This window comes from Atractosteus spatula, chromosome 3, assembly GCF_055471065.1.
Source record: "Atractosteus spatula isolate fAtrSpa1 chromosome 3, fAtrSpa1.hap1, whole genome shotgun sequence".
Lineage (NCBI taxonomy): Eukaryota > Metazoa > Chordata > Actinopteri > Semionotiformes > Lepisosteidae > Atractosteus > Atractosteus spatula.
Genome location: NC_142708.1, coordinates 55,917,624 through 55,937,504, shown reverse-complemented (window position 1 = coordinate 55,937,504; position 19,881 = coordinate 55,917,624). Strand labels below are relative to the sequence as shown.

The 19,881-nt window shown below is 34.5% G+C and overlaps 1 protein-coding gene across 3 annotated transcripts in view; it reads left to right on the top strand.

The window, feature by feature from the left end:
* slc4a4a (solute carrier family 4 member 4a) overlaps positions 1-19,881 on the top strand; it is a 106,423-nt gene that overhangs the window by 40,282 nt on the left and 46,260 nt on the right. For 2 of the 3 annotated variants that reach the window (XM_088910450.1, XM_088910452.1), the window contains exons 5-8: positions 2,585-2,745; positions 3,963-4,142; positions 9,583-9,659; positions 18,972-19,129. In XM_088910450.1, coding sequence (XP_088766576.1) covers positions 2,585-2,745; positions 3,963-4,142; positions 9,583-9,659; positions 18,972-19,129 — 576 coding nt within the window. The remainder of the gene's footprint in view (positions 1-2,584; positions 2,746-3,962; positions 4,143-9,582; positions 9,660-18,971; positions 19,130-19,881) is intronic. The other variant, XM_088910451.1, reaches the window with a different exon arrangement.

The window sequence follows — 19,881 nt, the reverse complement described above, 5'->3', positions numbered from 1 at the left end:
ATTCAACCTCCTTAATACCTGAAAGAGGTTGTGAAATGAATGATTTTACACGTTATATGCAGTTCTATAAGTAATTCAGAAAACTTTAGAGGGAATCCATATCAGGACCAGTGCTATGCATTTTTTTTTCTGGAGGAATTAAACGATCTGGAATATCAAAAGCTTTTGATTAACCTTGATTATAAAAATACATGAACATATTGCAAGAGGCTTCAGTGATGATAGTATAACATAAATAACATCATAAGTAAGAATCCACATAAAACATTTAAATGCAATTTGTAGAAAGCAAAATTGCATAAAGAATGGTGGAATTTTAAATTTTAAGGAAGTTAAAAACATAATAAAATGTTTTTGTCTGAAGGCAAAACATTTTTGATTGCAGAGCTATTAAAGAGGAAATGTACAGTATAGGAGTTACATTTGGCCTTTTTCCTTCAAATTAATTTTCTTATATGACATTGTAATCCTAGATTTCTTATTGTCTTAAACAGAGTTTTCCAGTCTTGTCAGTAGATTTATAATCCACTGAGTTTGATACAGTAGGTCACCTGTTTCTTAAGACTGGTACTGTACTACCTGTAAAGTACTGATGAAATGATGGTGAATTACTGTTGAAGTAAAAAAATAATTCTGTTCAATTAACAAACTTCTAGTCCATGAGGACAGAAAGACACTCAGATTGTGGTCCCATATTATCTTAAAATTGCTTATTATCTTAAAATTTAATGAATAAGAAGCATAACTGATCACAATGAAATGATCACAATGTTGCAAGCACTATAGAAGTTTTTGATTTAATTGCGGTTTATAACTGGGGCCATGACTGTGGTTGGAGACCTTAAGTCTAAATATACCTAATGACTTTTATTACTTTATAGTGTGATGCTGCATAGGGATGTACCTCATGAAGTGTGGCCTTTCCTGTGGTTTAGAGTAGTCTTATTCAAAGATTTCCCCTGCCCACAATTGCAGCATGCAGATCACAGGCTGGTGGATAGGACACCAGCATTCACTGGAGCAGGATCAGCTGTACATCTTGCTCCAGACAGTATAAATGGACAGCCAAGAGGAGAAGCAGAGGGTGTTGACAAGGAGTAGAATCCTAGGAGGAGCCCTGTCAGACCACTCAGCTTTTAACCAATACAGACCGAATCTGTCCCTCATCTAAAGGCTTGCTACTAATTAATGTTTTTTCCCTGCTCCGGCTGAAAGGGCAGCACTACTGTTACTATTATTTTCCTCTCTAGCTCAGGCTGAAGGGCAGTGTCATGGATAACTACAGTATTTTCCTCATAATCCTGTGGGAGAAGCTTTATTTTTCCCCACAGTGCAGGCTGTTATTTACTCTTTATTTTTTAGTGCAGGGCAAGATTTCTATAAATTTCTATAAATTAAAACCTTATTTTTCACTTTAAATGCTGTGTGTGGGGTGTGTTCTAGAATCTGTGCCCTTGTTGTGGGCTGCCCCATGTGGCATCACTGGAGTTACTGAGAACTTAAATCAATAATGCATTCATCCCTCAGATTACTTTACTGGGTACTATAGGGCAGTGGTATTCATTCCTAATCCAGGAGGGCTGCAGTCCATCACGTTTTATAGATATTTAATAATCCTCAGCGAGATCTGGAAACAGGGGTAGTATAGAACAATAAAGTGAATAATTGATATAAATACAATAATTAAGAGCCCAGGATGGAATGAAGACCATACTGTAGTCTTCCAGGATTTGGAGTGAATATGAGTGGAGAAGAGATTCTTACATGCGTCTACTCGGCAGTCTGATTCAAAAAAGCTATAGTAAGCAGCAAAAGTGAATGAGGTGAGGAGGTAAAGTGGGTATTCTATTTATAAAGAGGTAGTTCAGCCTTAATATCAGTACATTTATTATTCTAAAAGGGTAAATGCCTGAACCAATAAAAATGACATTTGACACAGATTGTACAATGCTTTGAGTGAACGAGGAGGCTAAATCGTAGACAGTGCTCCATATCACAAAATTTTATTTAGCTACTTCTTTTCTGTTGTTTGAGGAACGTATTTCTTTAAATAACTGATGGCAGTACTATATGCACATGTGCACTATGTGGAGATAACTTACGTACCTGTAGAAGGCTCATTTTTCTGAAGACCATTCTTCAGGTCTTCTGTTCCAGCTGAAACTTAACTATGCCTCTAAACGCAGCAACAGGGCGTGCAAGTTTACTACATGATCAGGACCCATAAACAAGACATTTTCTAGAGAAACACAGGGATTAGATATGTACTTCACTGATTTAAATAATGGCTAATTAAACTGTTAAGAAACACAATGATTAAAAGACAACTTCCTATGTGTTTAGGAACTGAAACAAGTTAAGGGTTCAAATTAAACCTATTATTATGTATATTAAGAATTCAATTAATTAATTGACTGGTGAGGTTGAATAAAAACAGCATTTGTCTGGTTCCCCAGGGCCAGAATTGGGAACTACTGGTTTAATAGAAGCTGTGTCCCATCTAAGATGAGAAGGCTCAGGGAGATGTCATTGTAAAAAATGTTTAAAGATGTCAGCCTGATGAATACTTTCTGTCTTGAAACAGGTGGATAAAGTTTGAAGAGAAAGTAGAGAAAGGAGGGGAACGGTGGAGTAAGCCTCATGTCGCCACATTGTCCTTACACAGCTTGTTTGAGCTGAGAACTTGTATAGAAAAAGGCACCATCATGCTGGACATGGAGGCTTCTACTCTTCCTCAGGTTGTTGGTAAGTTGCGGGAACCAGGCCGTTTTGCTCTCTTGACTGCCTGGCCTTAATGTATAAAAGACTTGGATTAAATGAATTGAGAGATTTTTGGTCATATAGTGATTTTAGCAAATGATAAAAAAACATTCAAAGAAGACAATGTTTTGAGAGCCTGAGTGTGACAGCCACACAGTGCAGTTTTCTGAGGAATGGAATGCTGCTAAGCAACACGGTGATGAGGCAGTTAGTGCTGCTCTCAGCTCTTGGGTTGTGAGTTCGATTCTGGATTGGGGCACTTTCTGTGTGGAATTTGCATATTTTCATCACCTTCGGGTGGGTTTTCACTGGTTTTCATGTTTAGGTTTCCTCCCACCTTCCAAAGACATCCTGGGCCCAGTTAACTGATACCCTAAATTGTGCCAGTGTGTGGTGTGCCCTGCTGTGAACTAGTGTCCTGTCCAGGGAGACACTCCTTTCGCCCTGTATTTTTGGGTTAGGCTCCAGGTTGCTGTGACACTTACCAGGAAAGAAATCTAAAAGTAAGAAATAACAGTTATATAGAAATTAAATTTAAAAATGGCAAAAGCTGTTCATCATGAAAGAGCCACTTTGAACAGGGTCTGTGTGAGTTGATTTTTCAAAATGGAAAAGCAATTTAATTTAATGTTTAGTTAAAGTAACGTCCCCTCAGTACCATAACAGGTATTTGTAAAATAAATTAGTCAATTTAACCTACAAGTATTTCTTTGCAATCACTCATTCCATTTTGGTACACCATATCATTTTACTCATATATGTTTGTGTAAGTATAAGTGTTATAACATTCAAGCTTTTCTGTGAAAAAGTGTTTGTGTTGGAAACAAATGCATGTATACTGGCAAGGTGTTCATTAAGACATTTAGAACAGCTTTGTTTCTTCTTTGTGGTCTGACAGCAGAACAGAGCATCATGTAGAATTTGAGATCTTATGTTAATTGTTGTGACTTTTCTTTATTTTTTGTTCTTTAGTGGTTTTCTTCTTTGACATTGTAGAAATATACTTGCATGTATGTTTGAATTCTGTAAGAAAAAGAAAATAATAAGCCAACGAATTCAGCAGTGACGTATCACTATCCTCATGTTCTATCTTGAATAATCTTTTAAAGTTCATTTTTTGTGAGTAAGTTGGCATGAGAGGATGCTTTATGAATTTATATGTGACAGCCTCAAGATTGAGCTGTCTTGTCCTTTTATTGTAGAAATGATCACTGACAGCCAGATTGACAGTGGCCAGCTGAAAGCAGACCTGAAGGACAAAGTGATGTACACACTTCTACGCAAGCATCGTCACCAGACCAAGAAGTCCAACCTGCGGTCACTGGCTGACATTGGCAAGACAGTCTCCAGTGCAAGTAGGCTGTTTTCCAACCCGGATAACGGTAATACAGATGCCAGTTTGTTGCAGTCTTTTTTTAAACTATTTTTAAGAATCTTTTTTCCATTCTTTCATCTTTTTTTCTTGCTTACAACCAACAATTTGTATGTATACAGTATACATACAATTTTTTTCACCTCTTCTTTCTTTTTTACCCCAGGTTTTGATTTTCCTTGGGGTGACTAATGTACAGTAGGTGACCAAGTCCTTTTTAATGTTCATAGTTCACAACATCACAAGACAAAGAAAAGTATAGATTTATTATAGATATCCAGAGCTTTATTGTAGTCTTTATGGCTAGCTTTTATCCCTGCGCAATAAACAAAGCTTAACAGTGCCTTCCTCTTGCATAAATATATGACCAGAATATTAAGATTTTGTAAAACAATCCAGAAGTGAGCTGTGGTACGCGTCATGCATTTCCCAAAATCATGTTTTAAGAAGTAGTATGTTTATTTTTGAGAAATCATTTTGAACTTCATTCAAAGTCTATAGAAACCATGACAGATTGTGTAAAAAGCAACTACAATATTTTATAATAAAGGTAAATATTTGTTTTTCAGTGCATGGGCTACCCAGTAGAGGTATACCTGTAACTGTTTATAATTAAATAATGTACAATAATAGGAAGTGTACAAATACAGTATATTTAGACCTCTTTTTGACATTAATACTAAGGTTTGATAGCCCATCCTGTCCTTTGTGTTACTCCTAGACATTCTTACCTACAGTACTGCTAAGGTATTGTAGTGTACCGTTGACACGCTTTCTCCTGCTGCTACTTCTGGTCTAGTCTGGTCCTTTCATGTTTTTGTGTTTTGTGAAGAAAGGTGTTTTTGTTGTAATGTGTGATGGGCACATTAAATAATAATATAAGCAGGAACAACACATATGGATAATGGAGAAATGTAACAAGAAGTGTATATACTGTACGGTATACTGTATGTTACAAAAAACACCATTCAATGTTATGGTGTTTTTTTAACTCATGCTTTCGCTATGAACTGTGAGAATGTTTCACAACGCTTGAAACAGAAGCTGTTTATACAGGCTTCTAAGTATTCAAATTTAAAGTAATTAGCCACCTCTATATACCGTATGTACAAAGGGGTAAAAATAGTAATGATATAGACAACTCCTTTAGATCTGAATGAAAATCCACGTGAAATCCTTGCTGTTGTTAGAGATACAAACAAACCAGAAAGAAGTGTTGGGGAAAGTTAAAATAATCCACTACCGTTTCAAGTTACTTTTGCAAGGGATTATTTTTTAAATGAACAAAAGTTGTGGGAAATAATTTTTAAAAGGTTGTCAGTATATTTTATCTACAATATACAGTGTATTTAGTTACTATGTAAAGTAATATATTATCTCTTAAAAACAATTTCTCCTAGACATATGAATTTTAAAATGTAATCCTTTACACAAGTAATTTGGGTAGTGTGTACTCCAGTTAATTTTAGTAATAATTAATAGTTTTGACTTACAATATTTCTAGTAATAGGGTGTTTTTTAGGTATAGATGATAAAATAACCTTACATAGTATAAATAAGATAAAACAGCTATAACAGTACTATGAATATAGGAAAGATGTAACAAAACAAAATTGTTAAAACATTATGGCTGAATAGTGCATTACCTAATTTTCTTTTCTTTCACATTGACAGCAAGTTTTATGGCTATCTAAGTTAGTTTCTGTGTACAGTAAATTTTGTTTTGTACCTTTAAATAGTGCAATTAAATTGTTAAAACTAATATCATACTTCTTAGAAGTATGATTACTTCTTGAAAACCTCATAGATTACTATCCCTTATGTGAATTTTCCCATTTTAATTTACATTTTGATAATTGATTTAGTATTTTATACACCGTATTGAGCTGAATTTGATTGAATGTTTATGGAACACATTCTATTTCTGAGTGCAGAACTATATCATAAAAAAAAACCTTTGCTGTCTTCAGTTACTGTATATAAACTGAGAAGATATTAATCCAACTCGGAGAGTGTATTGCGTAATATATTTAGATATGTATAATATTGTGCTCGAGTTTCTAACAAACTCTCATTTATGGTAGTTATTGTGCTACACCCTGCCGTAAAAGATGTTAAATGTCATTGAGTTTTTTAACAAATCGTTGGCAAAAATAATTTTCAGGTTATGCTGTAACTGTTCCCTAAAGCACTCAAAACATCACAGCCAATACTAGAGCTCATTTTTTGCTTGACTAATTAACATTTTATAGCAAACCCAGCCACTACCCACTCTTGACACTTGTGCCCTTGGCAGGGTGATTTATCTAATGAACCTTCACTGACTGTATTAACTACTGAACATTGGTTCCCATCGGATTTCCCAAAAAGAAGGACCGTGCAGGGTGAACCACTGTGTTTTTCTATAGTATAAGCTGAACATTCACTTGCATGCATAACTAGATACCCAAGGTGGGGAAGTTCAACAGGAGTAGACACAAATTAATTGTAAAAAATGATCCCTGGTTTGTAGATTTTCTTTGTTGGATAAATAGATAAAGGTTTTATGGCAGTTTAATCAGTTTCAGGCATTTGTCTCAGTTTTCAAAGTCAGCATTGTTTTGTGATCATATTAAGTGCGAAAAAAACTAATTTGTTATTAAGGTATACTGTAGTACAGTATGTATCCTTTCATTGTAGAGAGGTATCTTCTCATGTTGATATTTGGTACAAGATGTCTGATATCCATGCTCAGCTTTAGTTTATGTGTTCTAGGTTTTATTCATATCCCCACCTAGTTAATAATTTAGCTTTAGTGTATTCAGATTCACAGTAATTAGAAGGTAAAGTTGCCAGTTGATATTTGTGCTTCTTTGGGATTTTCCAGCAAAACACTGTTTTGTTTTCTTTGGAATAAAATGAGATGTGAATTAATGCCAATCTATTCTCAAACAAATCTCTCAAACAATATTTAATTTCAAACAGCATTTGAAAACTTGTGTCGATTTGTATTTTTTCTGTCTATGCCCGTTCATTCTCAGTTGTCTTAAAACAAAGATCTAGTAATTAAAAACAATGTTATACGGTAAATACTGTATATGCTTTAACAAGTGCAGTTTGGGATTGTTCACAGGAGTTTGTGTGAGAAAATGTGGAGGATATTAGGTATTAAAAAAACTTTTGAAGTTCACATTAAATTGGAATTATAATTTCTCTCAACCAAAGTGACTTGGGATTTAGACTCATAATAAATTTCTGAAATGTCTTTCTGTCTTTTCTGCACCATAAAGCTTCAGAGACTTGTTCATATTTTAATGGATTTTTTTGTAACTTCCATTTGTTTATTTAACCGCTACTGCTTGCCTTTTGGCTCTGTCACACTTACTCTCTTTCCTTCCTTTTCCTGCCTTGCTGCTACTGCCTGAACTCCAAATCTGCTTCTGCCACTAAAGCACGTAGTCCGCTTGAAAACTCTGTGCCTTGTCTAACAATCCGCACCTCTGAGGAGGACCTTCGAGTCCAGCGGAGTTCGAGCGTGGGATGGCTTAGTAAGTTGAAAGGGACTTTTTGCCATTATACAGCAGCCTTTGGTGTTTCTGAAAATGGTAAATAGTGAATTAATTTGAAACAAGTGAATTCAGTCATAAAATTGGGCTTTTAGGAACTATAAAGTTAAGGCCTTATTAAATCAGTATTATTTATTATGTTGTAAATTATTCAATGTAAATGCAAACATGCAATTTTATTTTTAAATTTAGTTTAAGTTTCAAAGATATCTTACTGTACATACAGCAAATGTATTTTTTATTTTAAATGAAGTTGAGTGACCTCAAGGAACATTAGAACTTGTGAGTAGCATGTCACTTTCATTTCTTATATTAAATCTTGAAAATAAAGTAGCCTAAAAGTAAATACATGGAATCAGATTAATCCTGTCAGTTTTATGCTTCTTGGCAGCTGTCCAGTCTTATCAGAGCTATATTGAAGGTGCACTTTGAAGTGATGAGTGGTTGGGCTTATCAAAAGGCCCAACTATCTGCAAGTTGGCTCTGTTTGATAATTAATTTGAAAATTTAACCTTCACACTTTATCATAAAAGATTATAAAGTGCTCAAAACAATGTTTTGTTTTTGAATCCCTGGCCTTCAAGTGGGATACATTTTATGCTTTACTGTAGAACACTTTGTGCTGCGTCTGCGAATGGCTGCCGCTGATGCAGAACGTAACTGAACCCTGAATCGCACCTAATTTCCAGTGACCACTACCAGGCACAGACACATGCAGTTCTCATACATACACACCATTTCAAATATGCTGCAACCTTATTTTTTAAACAAAATGCCAAGTGTTATCACCCCCAGTAGAGGGAATGAGAAATGTTTTTTTTCAAAGTGGCTGCACCAAACTGACAATTAAAAATATCATCTTAGAGAACAAGACGTAGCATGAGGAAAGTGGATACAAGAAAGCTTTTTAGAAGAAAATCACAGTGGCAATAGTTTGTGTCCTCTCTATTCTGCTTTTTAAGTATCCTTCTTGTACATTATGTCACTATGTCTTGTTTCTGGTTCATATACAATCACCTTGGCTGGCACTAGCTTATCATATTAAATATTTTAGGCAGTTAGTTCATTGTTAAGGACTAATTGTTACTTGTTGGATGTCCTAACAAGATTTTTATTATGAAATGTAGTTCAGAGTGTTTTCCCCTTTAAATCTAAATCTAAATGATGAATGAACCCCAGCCCATTTAGGCTGGAATCTGGTTTAGGAGTAGCTTTCCTTTGCTCTATTTCTGGAGCTCAGTGAACTTCTTTGACCTACATGAGGCTATGCCTAGGCATTGGTTAGTTGTTGGCCCTCCACACTTCTTGCAAGAGATATAAGGCACACAAGACACGACGATTTGACAAACATATTTATTCTCTATTGTGGTATTTAAGTGTACACTAATTATTCAAATTGAACAGATTGTCAGTGTAAATGCACAACTCAATAATACAGCCCACAGATCTTTGTGACAACTTTCTCCCACTTACCTAGGAGAGTACTGTACATTCTCCTTAAAGGAGGGAAGATTTAGTACCCAAACAGGCTACTGTCCCCAGATATAATGCTTTTTATTTTGGACATTACAAAAGTATTCATATCTTAACCAACATCACTTAAATTGATTATTGTTATCTTTAATTGAAGAAAACATAATTTAGATTGAAATGATTTCTGTTTCCAAGCAGTAGCAGCAACAAGCAAATGATCAGGTATTCTAGGGCCCCAGTCGATGGTTGATTCATTTATGAACCAAACAAGAACAGTTTAAATTCATTCTCTGCTTGACTCCATCTTTCCCTCAGTTCCAGAGTAAACTGAGATGCTGCTGCCATTTCTGGTACTTGAGCTTTCATTTCATTCTATGTTAAGTTGAGATGGCTGAGATTGCATTAACAAGTCCATGGCATTCGTTTCTTTAGGTAGTCCAACAACTGCCCACCGAAACCTGACATCAAGCAGCCTGAATGACATTTCTGATAAACCAGAGAAGGAGCAGGTAGGTGTGCTGACATAATTTATTTTTATTTTAAAGGATATACAAGTGCTGATGCCTGCTACCACTCGTAATGTTCAAATAAGCATAAGTGATCAGAACTGTAAAAAACTGACAGATCACAACTTCTGTAACAGTACACTGTAGGCTGCGGTATATACATACATGTAGACTAGTTTAGTTTCCCTTTGACAAAAACATGTGCTGTGGTTAAATGTTGGACTCTGGAGAAACAGAGTGTGGTGAATCATAATGCTGTATATATGTTTAACACCTACATCACAATTAGCGCTGCTGTTGTCAGACTGACCCTTTACGCCGCAGACATGGTACAACAGCTCTTCACATGCATCTAATGAAATTAACAGTTATAATTATAACCCTTCTTATGGCTCCTGTTATTCACTGAATTGCATTGCTTAAAGTGCATCCTAGTTGCCTGTAAACAGGTAAAGTCAGGTGCCCCTTGATAATTTCCTAAACTGAAGTTCTTATCCTTTAATAGACAGTTGTGCGATACTTACAAACTAAAGCTGTGGCAGTTAAATTATAGAAAATTACAGGGGTTAACGTCTGGATTGATGATAACTGTACTTTAGTCACAGTTGAGGGAAGGATAATCCCTTTATAATCTCTGTGAAGTTTGGTATGGGAACAAGTAGAGGTTAATTCTGCACTGATAAGTAAAAAGAATGAAATAAAAACACAATGAGAAGAGGCTCCACATGTGAAATATTGAATTTCTTTTCTTTTTACTTTTCAGTATGGAATTCAACTTATTCTTTCGCAGTTCTTACACTGACATGGCTCCCCACTCTTAAGTTTTACATTATAATATAGAATATATTATAATATAACATGTAAAAATATAGCTCTTTGATACAAAATATGCACAGCATTTGTGCTGTTTCTTTTAGTCTAATGCAAGATGAATAACGTTTGTAGTTACAGTACATTTTACTTAAACTGGTCAAAGAAATCTCAGTTTAGTCTACAATAAAAACAGTATCATTGCTGACTGTGATGATGCTGATCATCTAAGGTGTATTTCTAATAATACAGTAAGTACTTCAAGTAAATGTCACATGTCGTGAATCCTCATTTGTTATGATTTTGATGTTTATCCATTGCTTTATATGCCAAGGTCCATTTAAATAAACATCTTTGTTTGGACTTCTTTCTTGTTTGTGTGAGATGTTTTTTTTTTGTTTAACCTTTTATTGCTCAAGGGAGAACTGATAAATGCAAATTCTTAGAATAACTGTGATTAATAATTTGACACTTCTTTTCATGAACTGTGTGTGTAAATAAAATTGCCTTGCTGGTAGGTCAAAATAGCCTTGAGAAGGCAAGATGGATATAACATAGGAGGGTGTCTCCTACTGGTACTGTATGTAGCCTATTCAGTCAGGATAGTGCTCTGTCATTTTTTTTTGTACTGCCTCTTGGCTTGACATGCTTTCTCATAATGGATAAATGGGTGGATGGTTGGATTTTCATATTACCCAGATTGAACTGTGACTTGTTACCTGAATAATATGAGAGCCCAAAGTAGGCATTATTTTTTAGATCTTATTGATACAATAAAAATAACATGTTTTGATAGCCCCTTTTGGTAGAAGATATCCAGAGTACAAGTGACAACTAATATCCGAATGTATGGTTCCCTAGAGATTTTTGTTTTTGTTTTTGTTTCCTATACAGTATGTGCATAATCCTAAAGGGCATAATGCATAAGGTTGAAATGAGCCATAGAGAAGACTGAACAAAACATTAACTTTGGATGTACTGTAACATTTACTGAAAGCTGGTGCCTCATGAATTTGCAATGTTGTTACCATTCACATAGATGGTATATTATTACAGGAAATGCAGCTGTATTTGCGGATGATGTTAGGTTTGCACATTTAAAACCAAACTATGTGACGTTATAGTGTCTCCGATGTGAAATTTTAATATGTAATGCAGTCCAAAATCAACAGTAAGACCTACCACATTTCCTCCACACCCATCAGACATTTTTCTTGAAGTGCTGATTCAGAGCCCTGTGCCTAATGGGCATTCTCTGAAATCTCTGTGTCAGGTTATATACAAGTAGGTAAAGTTTTCACACATGATGGTTAGAACATACAGTAGAGCAAAAATGTTAACAATATTTTGTTGGGATAATATTAATATTATTAATAATATTTTACTGTATGTAACACCCATACTGTAGTTTACTGTAGATTATTATCAGTCATGTTTTTATCATTACATTAATTTGACATCAGGCAAGTTTTTTTTTTGCTTTGATTTTTTTAAGGACCAATGTTATGTGGTCAGTTAGGAAAGCCAAAACAGTTACTTAATCCTGCACATAAACTAAAATAGGAGTTCTTTAACATTTCACTGTCACCATTGGTAAGTATCCTAATGCCAGGGCTTATAAAAGCAGTTAATTAGTTTACAGTATTCCTAAAATAACTAATCACTTACGTTTGAGATCTTTTTTGTTAAGGTACATTTTTAATATGAAGAGTATATATAAACTATATAATATATATATAGTATATATACTGTTTGTATATTTATAATGTGTTTCTCTGGATTTCAGAAAAAATGAAACATTTACCATAACCATATAAAATGGACAATTTTAATTTAACATAAGAGACTCCTTGATAGAATGACTGAGCCTGTAACCTGTTTAACAGGCTGTCTAACTCTTCATTAATAACAAAAGTGAATATCTTGAAAAATAATGTTGCTGTTTGTAAGTCCTTGTTGGACTATCTGTCTTGAATGCATACAATAATCTTAATTGGCATATCAGTATTTACTGTATGAAAAAGAACTCTACTTAAGACATTCGTCCAGAGATGTGCAGTTTACAGTAGTGCTCTGCTGTTAAGTGTTTCTTGCATTTGTGTATAAATAAGGGAATTAGGACTTGTGACCTGGAAAAAGCAACAGCTTGTATATCTAAATACTAAGGTCAATGTAGGACAGTTGGACGTCACTGCAAGGGATTGTACAGTAAACTCACATAAGCCATGCAGTCAGAAATGAAATAAACAGCTAGGGTGTCCCTTCACTGTGCCAGCTGGTTTCTTGTGGCACTTCCTTGAATTGTATAAATGCTTCCACTGCTTTGATGATCTGGTTAGAGGGGCTTAAGTTTGATTTATTTTTATAAAAGAGTTGAATGGCTGTGGTGCTGCTCTTTGATCAACTCTCTTGCTCACTAATTTGCATTGTCTCATGTGTTTTTGAAAATGTTGTTTACTACACCTGGATCAGATGTAAAGCACTCCCATTGCTTGATGTTTTGGATGTTTGGGCAATCCTTCTTTTACTGATTGTGCTTTGAATTCCACTGACTGTTTATTAACTTGTTCACCTTGCACTCCTCCTTGTCTTTACATTCTACCCCACACTGCACGTGCAGAGCCACATGTTGTCAGAACAGTCATTTTCACAGTTCTTGCGCCTGGGTGCCTTGGTAAACTGTTTATTTAGATAAGATGAGGGACTTTACCATGGGCTTATTTATCTTCAACAACAAGGCCAACATTTGGATATTCTTGTGGATTTTCATGCAAGACCATGACTTCGATATAACTGGAATGCAAAACAGTACCCTTCTAATATTCCATGACACTCATTTCTGCTCTCTGCTTCTTCTCATTTTTACAGGAATCCTAATCACACAAACACTGTTAGTTACATGCTGGAACTTCCAATTATTGTGCTTATTAAGCTTAAAGTGATTTGATATTGTAATCTTTCTTGCCAAAAGAAGGATTATTCCTTGTATAAGTAAGAAGAGGCTAATATGGGAAAGTCTGACTGTATAAAAAAAAAACATATTAATTTCTAATGCATTGGCATGAAGAGTTCCAATGATCCCAAGCTTTAGATAGTGTCAACAATATTATACATCTAACAATACCCCAGTTTAATAGAGACAAGAAGAGGAAAGGTGATTTTATAGTACAGGACCTTGTGTGAATGATGACATACTGTAGTTCTGATTGTTGGTTCTTTTCACAGCAAAGTATAAGGTACTGTATATAGTGTAATACTTGAATATCTTCTGGGATTTCTTGATAATCATAAGTTAACAATGCAGTGACTTATTAAAAATGTCTCTATAACTGTTTATATGTTGTTTTTTGACATTGTTGAGAAATCTAATTAATCCTTTCTTTATTTTACATATTTATTTAATATCATTTTCAGTGCCTCTCAAAACAGACAGCATCCTTGTTGTTGTAACTGTGTATTCCAGAGTTAATGTCACAATGTGACTGGTATGCTGCTTAATTCTTAAGAGCTAAAGCCAAAAGGAATTCATGTGAAACTTAGTGAAATTATAAGTACTGTTAAAGAACCAGTCAAAACTGGATACCATAATCAAAGAAGGCTCAAACCATGAGTTGAGTTTTACTATTCAAACTTTTTTCGCAGACTACATAGACAATGTTCACATGACCCTAAGTGACCTGAGAATAACATTAGGAAATATATTTTTTTTTTGTTTTTAAACAGAAACCTTGTCAGCTCAGTAGCAGTGCTTTTGAAAAATTAACCTGAAAATACCCTTCCCTATTTATCATTCTGCCTTAGAAAAACATTCCAGCCTTTGGTTAATTATCACCTGGCAATCTGAGTTTTTTTTTTAATTCACTGCATGTCAAATGCCTTAATACTACCATAATAGTTAATAAAATAACTACCAGACTGATAAAGATAATTGCCTTGTCTAGATTTTTCATTTAAAACTTATGAAGAAATTGTTGACTTATGAAGGAGTTGTTGATCATCATCTCTAGATTAAAATTGACACTTTTTAAACACTTCTGATACATTAAGAAAGACTCTAATACATTATATTCAGGATTGATTGAAGAAAGATTTGTATTGATATTCATACCTCTAGAAGACTTAGTATTATTCATCGGTGGTATACAATGGCATCACCGAATTCATTAGAGGTGTATCAAATTAAGCAGGTTTTCCTTTTTTTATGATTCAATAAACTTAACAATGAGGTGACCCTCCCCAAAAGCAGGAAACAGTTCTCATTGTGAAGAAACCGTGTTCTAGCTTGCAAAAACTGTTTTGCTTGAGTGAGTTCTCCTGGGTGATATAATGTTCTTCAAGGCAGATACAGACCTGCCATGTTACAATATCTAGAATTAATTGGTAATGCTAATTAGTGTGTTTGGTCAGGTTAGCCCTGTAATTGTGTGATTACAGTAATGAATGCAAAGCTGTTATAGAAGGCACCTTAAGAAGCACCAGTCACATAATGAATAACAGCTTGGACAGTATTTAAAAAATCCTAATAGACTTGTGGTTGTTATGAAACTCTTGTGTAGATTTCAGCCACAGAACAAAGGTTGTTGTTGTTTTTATTTGTATAAAATGCATTGAAAAGCACTGAAATAAGGTAACTTAGTACTTACTAGAACAATTGCAAGGTTAGTGTTCAGCTCAGCTAGTAGGAAAATTATTGTACACACTAATAAATGCAACTTTGAAAGTTTACAGCAGCTATTAAACCTGACAGATACACTATAGCACCTTATTGAAACAGGCAGTCAGAGTTCAAAGTTTAAACAGCTTGATTTTTAACTTGGTACAGTGTCATGCTGTTTCTGATATTCATTTAGTTGCAAAAAGTAATAATTCAATTTTGAAAAGCATTTCCTCATATGTCTTATTGGAGCCCTTTATTTAGGTATTTTTTCACTTAATTATTTTCATAATAGGTTTGTAAAGGAGATGGTAAGGTAATAGTTGTGTAGTAAAATGTAACTTACTGAAGCACATACTGGATTTTGATTTCGTTGTTTTCAAGTTTTAATTCTAGCAGTGGTAGGGCTTAATGGTTAGTTCACTCTGCTTGGCTAGACTGAATTACAACTTAACCTTCATTTTTATAGTGCTTTTCACATCACCCAGGGGTTGCAGGTTTCCAGGCGGGTACCTCATAACTGCCACTGTAGTTCAATGTTGTTTTGTACCAGCACTCCACAGTGTAACTTGACCAGAGATATACAACAGAAGATTTCCATTTTAAACCAAACAACAGAAAGGAGGCCATAAGAAAGAAGGCCGTACCTGTACTGTATGTCTGTTACATTAAATCTTAGAATTTGATCATTCACCAAAAACAATAACCAATCTGAGTATACCAGACTTTTCATGAACATAAAAACTGTATGAGCAAGTGTGTAAAACAATCAAGGTATTTATTTTGCTGAAATTATTAGCCTCATCAGGCATTTGTCCAGATTTTAGGAGTGCAGTGTCTTCAAGTAACTTTCTCTTCATTTCTGAGTAAATGTACAACAGTTGGAGTGAAAAATACATCCCATCTCAATCTCATTCAGTTCCTGACAAATTACACCAGCGGTGTACATGGTGAGGCATTAGTCTCTGATTCTTGTTCCATTTTGTTATACTTCAAACCAATTTTGAAAGGGTTCACATACAGTATAATGAGCAAATGCGTTTTTCGCAGAAATGCAGGTAGAGACTCCAAAGAGATAAAACAACAGCTATCTTTAAAATTACTTTTAAATTGTAAAAGTTACATGCAGGTTAAAGTTTTCATGTTGTTCACATGTTTTTCATGTTATGTTGACGTGCTGGATCAAATTGGTAGTTTGTGATTCCTCGTTCATCAAACTGCCATTGTAACCTGTAGGTTTTGTGAGGCTCCACCTGCCTAGGGCTGAATTTGTCCTTTCAGTGCTTTAATGCTCCATAATTGCTGTACTACTATATTCTATTACTATTACTACATTCTATTCTACATAGAATATAACACAGAAGTCATACAGATTGTACTCTATTGGTTTCTGTAATAGTTACACTCTATTACTTGACATTTTTTGAAATTATGAAAAAAAAAATCCTTGATTCAGTCCTGTAACCTTGCCTGGACTGGGAGATGCCACTGGTGTTAAATGTTCTTTTCACTTCTCAGGGTGGAATTAAGCTGTTTTTATCCCCATCACATTCATTGTCACTGTTGCCAGCTAAATGTGTGTGTAATCTTCTGACACCTTGTGCTGAGAAATGACTTTTAGTTGTCAAGAGTTGAATAGAAACAAGTCAACATTTCCAAGTTTTAAAAAACCTGCAGCTATCCCTCCCCTTCTTGCCACCATCTTGCTTCTGCAATAAAAGAAAAGAAAATCCAGAAATGCATTTCAGTATTCATTCACGAATTAGATAAATGAAGGCTGTATGTTGTAAGCCAATTACAAGAACAGTACAACCTGAACCTTTCCAGAATATTTGCTCTATGTCCTTAAGAAGAGTGTCCTTGTGAACTAAGGGCAAAGGCTGTCAATGTCCGATTGCACAGTGCTACAAGGCTGCATACTACAATGAGGACATGAATACTGACTCAGCATTCCCTACATTGTATCTTACAGATTACTGTTAATATTCTAATTATTATTGAGTGGATGTTGTAGAAATCATAGTTTTAGACAAAATATGTAAAACTGTCTAGAAATGTTTCATTGCAATTTAATTTTAATAATCAGATTTAGTAAATCCCTTAATAATGCTCTTTATTTGGGGTTATAGTTGGTTAATTAGTTTATTAACTAGACTTTTCAGTTCTTATGTGTTACTTTAAATGATGTTTTATACAGGGATATAGTCTTATGTGCAAAAGTATTTCACAGAAAACTTTCTCTGCTACACAAGTCCATAATGATTACAGCAAGAGAAGACCATTTGGTCTATCCTGAATGCTGTATTGCTCGAAACAAATTGCTTCGCCAAAATTTGCTTTTCAGTCCTTCTTTTAATCATTTCTTCAAGATTTTCAGGTACTCTGCATCATTGCTGTGGCTGACCTGTAGGTTTCATACCCCCAAAGATTTTTATGCATCCTTTTGAGCAAAAAAAACTACTCAACTTGAGTTGACTTTAATTTAGCGTTAAGGATTTTGAAAACTTGAATCACATTCCCTTTTCCTAAAGACTAAAGAGGCACTGAAGAGGGTTGATTGGGGAGCTGTGTCACTGTTGGGGAGCTGCTAAAATATTTTTTCTTCTTACTTTTTAGAGAAGAATTAGCCTCTTTTTGTTCCAAAAGAAAGTGTTATTTCGAAATGTAGCTGACATTTTAAATCCCTTCATTTTTTCAGCTGTTTATGCTTATATGAGCTGAAGCTTCCAGCATATCCAAATCTAGCGAGCAGTTTGGCCAAGAATTAAATTAATTTAGGCACAAGTGCTTAATTTTTCTGGCACAATTACAGTACATGTGTTGAGAAGATGCACTATAACACATAACCAAGACAACTCCAAGAATACTTACTGAACTGCAGTAAGTTGCCCTTGCATTGTCAGATTGGAACTACTGTACACTGTAAGAAGGTTATTGCTGAAAATAATTCTCTATCTTAATCTTTTCTGTATTTAAATTTTTTGCATCGTATACAGTATGTCTTCTACAGTTCTTTCTTTTTGAAAGTATTCGAAAATAGTGTTTTACTCAGTTATTTAGAAATTTAGAAATATCTAATACACCCATTTGTTTTCTGACCAATGAGCAAATTTATGATCTTATTTAAAGTTTTTTAGTCACTTGTGTGTACATTGACCTGTAAAAGCTGTCATTCAATACAAATGAAAATCTTTATAACAACATACAGTACAGTAGTAGACTGAAGGTCTTGAGAGATTACCATGATCTCTTTGATAGAAGGAGTACTGTGCCCTGCTCAAGTAGATGTAAAACAATGAATCGGCTAACACCTTTTCTGTTCCATTGATTGATAATGTATGTTACATACAGTAGTTATTTAAGATCCACTTAAGTAACTTGTAATATTTAAAGTAATTGATAACTTACTATGTGAGCAGAAGTGTCCTTATTTTATAATTACTTCAACTAAATGGTAAATTATTTTTAAGAACATGAATGTTTTACTAATATACAGTTAATTGATTATACACAGTTACAGTATATTAAGTGGTTGAAGGTGACTGTTTTGTATACAGTAAATAAATATAAACTGAAACATTAATATGAATCCAAATGAATCTTAAAAGTTATGAATTCCACATATCATATCTTAGCACATACAGTAATGTCATGCTGAACCTGTGTTGGCTTAATTGAAAGCAAAATTGGATGGTATTTAAAGATTCCAGGAAAAATATGATTTCTTTTCACATTGACTAAAATTAAGTTGTCATCTCTTATGGATGTATATTACAAAAAGTTGGTGTGAGGGGTTTCATTTTAAGCTCGTTATTTTAATTGGCCTGCTCATTCTTTCTGTCGTTTGCAAGCTGAAAAACAAGTTCATGAAAAAACTGCCCCGGGATGCGGAGGCCTCCAATGTGCTGGTGGGTGAAGTGGACTTCCTGGACAGCCCCTTTGTGGCGTTTGTCCGGCTGCAGCAAGCAGTCATGCTGGGAGCTCTGACCGAAGTTCCGGTTCCAACAAGGTAAGAAATGTAGATGTTTCTGAGAGAAAAAAAACCTAAAGGAACGGGACAGAAAATATTTTCAGGTTAGACGATTCCACTGAATGTCGACACCCGTTAATGTCATGACGGTTAAATCAACCTCTGTTTCAGCTCTTGGTTTTTTATATTTATCGAGAGGAGTTACAAACACGACAACTTTTAGCATCCACCTCTGGCAAACAATTCATTCTGACCACTGAGGCCATTTTTGTGAACGCTTATCATTTCTATATCCACTTGAGTCATAATTCTGAAAGTTTCTAGCATTATATCCTTCAAACTGAGTTTTAACTATCTTCACCAGCATTCTAAAGAAGTAATCTTTCCATGTATCCAAGCATGCTGTGAATTACTTTTCTAAATCTTTTATCCCTCATCCCACCCATCCTACGGTATATTATTTTGCTTAAGTACTGCTTATACAACATTTTACATATACTGTATATGTAGTACAATGTTTATTATATTATAAATATAATATAATATTATATTATATATTATCTTATATTTCTTTATATTTATATTTATATTTATATTATAATTCTCATCTAAGTCTTTTCCAGATTACATTTTGTTTCCCCCTCTTTTCATGAACAGATGTCTTTAATCCAGAGGCAATGATGTAACCTTTTTTTTCTAATAAATGGTCAATTGTCCTTTAAAGTTATTTGAAGGAATTGTATTAAGGCAGGTCATATACATAAAAGAGATGTAAACTATTGTGCATTGAG